We start from the raw sequence: 3,197 nt of genomic DNA, 5'->3' as shown, positions 1-3,197 counted from the left end.
ACTTGCAATGTTTGTTTGTTTGTTTTGAATTTCGCGCAAAGCTACACGAGGGCTATCTGCGCTAGCCGTCCCTAATTTAGCAGTGTAAGACTAGAGGGAAGGCAGCTAGTCACCACCACCCACCGCCAACTCTTCGGCTACTATTTTACCAACGAATAGTGGGATTGACCGTCACATTATAACGCCCCCACGGCTGAAAGGGCGAGCATGTTTGGTGTGACGGGGATTCGAACCCGCGACCCTCAGATTGTGAGTCGAGTGCCCTAACCACCTGGCCATGCCGGGCCCCTTTCAATGTTTGCGTTGTTTAATTACTCAGATATGTTATTCAAAAAAAAAAAACCAGTTAGTCTTAGGAACAACATTTTAAGTGATTCTTATTATTTTATAATCACTTTATGTATAAAACCGTTTCAAAATTGGTGGTCTAATAAATGTCATAGCTCTATTATAATCATCGAAATAGAAACGTTAAAGAAAAATCGTACATACGATAATAAAAATATAATAAAATTTAAATTTAATAACAAATAATGCGATGTACAGAATACACACCTTTAACTAAAAACTCTACAGCTTTAAATGGATAAAACTACATTTATTTAAAAAAGAATACGTACAACGTTCTGGCCACCGTCGGATACAGAATTACGTATTGTATACACGGTGGCGCTCTTGAAGTAAAACAACTAATTTTACTGTTAAAGCTTGAAAACAACATTGTTTTAGTTACAGACCCGATTAAATATGTTTTTAATTTGATGATAATTTTCTACAATTTCATTGACGTGAGTGTTTCTTTGTATGCTTTATAAAATACATTACAAGTGTGTGCGTAAGAATATCTGTACGTGAATTTTTATGAAAATGTAAATCAATGACACATAACGGTATTTCTATTGCTAAACTGAGAAGATAGGGTTAACTGATGAAGTCTTTACCGACATTTCTATTGCTAAACGGAGAAGATAGGGTTAACTGGTGTAGTCTTTAACGGCATTTCTATTGCTAAACTGAGAAGATAGGGTTAACTGATGAAGTCTTTACCGACATTTCTATTGCTAAACTGAGAAGATAGGGTTAACTGGTGTAGTCTTTAACGGCATTTCTATTGCTAAACGGAGAAGATAGGGTTAACTGATGAAGTATTTGATTAAATCTGTCCTTGTTTTGACGAAAATGATAAACATTTTATAAGACAGTAATGTGTGGTCCTTACTCTTGTTTGATGTGTGGTCCTTACTCTTGTTTGATGTGTGGTCCTTACTCTTGTTTGATGTGTGGTCCTTACTTTTGTTTGATGTTTAGTCCTTACTCTTGTTTGATGTGTGGTCCTTACTTTTGTTTGATGTTTAGTCCTTACTCTTGTTTCAATTCCTTTGTGTGATTTGTTTATTTGTTTTTGGAAATCCTCGCAAAGCTACTCAAGGGATATCTGCTCAATCTTAATTTCGAGTAATAGACTAGAGGGAAGTCAGCTAGTCAACACCACCCACCGTAACCCTTGGGCTATTTTTTTCAACAAAAAAGTGGACCATCATATTAGAACAGAGAATAAAGGGATTAGAACTCGCGACCCGCAGATTGCGAGTCGAGTGTCCTACAATCAGGCCATATATATATATAGAACTCGCGACCCACAGATTGCGAGTCGAGTGTCCTACAATCAGGCCATATATATATATATATATATGTATTTATATTTTAACTGAACATTATACAACCTGAGATTTAAGTAGAACTACTGTTATATAATACGCGTTCAACTTAGTGCAAGTGAATGTGTCAGTACTTTACAGCTCAATTCTCTCTCTCCAATAGATAGATTAAATTAACATCGAATCTTTATTTCATTCAGTATTAAGTAATACAGACTTTAAATAACTAATGCGTTACATCAAGCTCTTCAAGCAAAATTCACCATTCATTGTTAATAAATTTTCATTGTCTCGTGTAGTTTGTGAAGCTAATTTTGGCACCTATTGTTTTGATATCTCTTCTACAATATTATTCTATAAAATATACGGTAACAACTCATAAATTATACGTGTTATATAATTACTTTCTGTCAGTAACCCCCGAGATATGAGCTTGTATCAGTAACGATATATAATTTATATGAAGTAATAACTTCCTGCTTGTTTTTTTTTTTTATTAAATTTGAAGTAGAACATGCCGGTCGCATTGCCTTCACCCTTTATACCAGTTTACTTTCAGTACTTCAACATCAGACGGAAAAACGTGTTTTACAGGGGGTAGTCGTCGTTATCCTGTTCTCGAGATAGCGGAGTGGCAAGTTGTGTAACAGGAACTGTGTATAGTGGGTTGATTTTAGTAAAATGTAGTTATATAAACACAAAGTCTTGTTTATCGTTGGCTTGACTGACATATGGGTTCTCTGAATTAATGGCTCAGGTTTTTAGGTCATTTTTATTTTATCTGTCGGTGCCCTTGTTACCAGTCGTTTGATTGCTTGTTTTGCAATACACACAAACACCACTCTCCGATTCGAGCAGCTCTTTACTTGCACGTATGGAGAATAAACTGATAGGATTAAGTACTTCTGATGTTATTTTTAACTTTTGTTAGCACAACTTAAGTTAAATGTCAGATTAGGAAAATGTTTTCTAATGAGCTGTCCATCTTGGACTTTTCTTTAATTTACGCAATAGCAAAGCCGATTTGTGGCAATGCTTTTCTTGTCCATTTCACACTTACAGTCTGGTATATGTAGTCACGTACCTTAAAAATGCATTCAAGTATCTTCATTATGTTGACCTATGACCTATGAGTGCAAAATTGTTAGTATTTTTAACAAGGAGAAATCGCCAGAATCACTCTCTATGAAACTGTTACTCCTTCTCATATGTTACACATACCTGTTTATGTTTGTTATATTTATTAGTAGCACGATTCTACTCAGAAATGGCATCAGGTTTATCGCCTTCGTCAGTATTTATGAAGGTGTTCTTTCTTCACCAGTCTTTATTTTTTTCCTGAAGTCTTCAAGAAGATTATCGTCTTCATTAGTCTTTATCATATTTCTGCAGTCTTCATTACTCTTTGCCAGCTTCCTGCAGTATTCATGAATGTTTCTTCTTCATCAGTCTTTATCATTTTTCTACAGTCCTCGCTACTCGATGTTGGCTTCCTACAGTCCTCGCTACTCTGTGTTAGGCTTCCTACAGTCCTCGCTA

General features: G+C 35.5%; 1 protein-coding gene across 1 annotated transcript in view; it reads right to left on the bottom strand.

Annotated features, from left to right (window-relative positions):
- Positions 1–2,755: 2,755 nt before the first annotated feature.
- Positions 2,756–3,197, bottom strand: part of LOC106469772 (protein bicaudal D-like) — a 46,865-nt gene continuing 46,423 nt past the window's right edge. Inside the window, exon 6 of the mRNA XM_022398331.1 lies at positions 2,756–2,785. Within this exon, the coding sequence (XP_022254039.1) occupies positions 2,756–2,785 (30 nt within the window). The remainder of the gene's footprint in view (positions 2,786–3,197) is intronic.

The sequence above is a fragment of the Limulus polyphemus genome, unplaced genomic scaffold, assembly GCF_000517525.1.
Source record: "Limulus polyphemus unplaced genomic scaffold, Limulus_polyphemus-2.1.2 Scaffold3651, whole genome shotgun sequence".
Lineage (NCBI taxonomy): Eukaryota > Metazoa > Arthropoda > Merostomata > Xiphosura > Limulidae > Limulus > Limulus polyphemus.
Note: the sequence above shows the minus strand (reverse complement) of the source record. Positions and strands in the feature narration are given on the sequence as shown.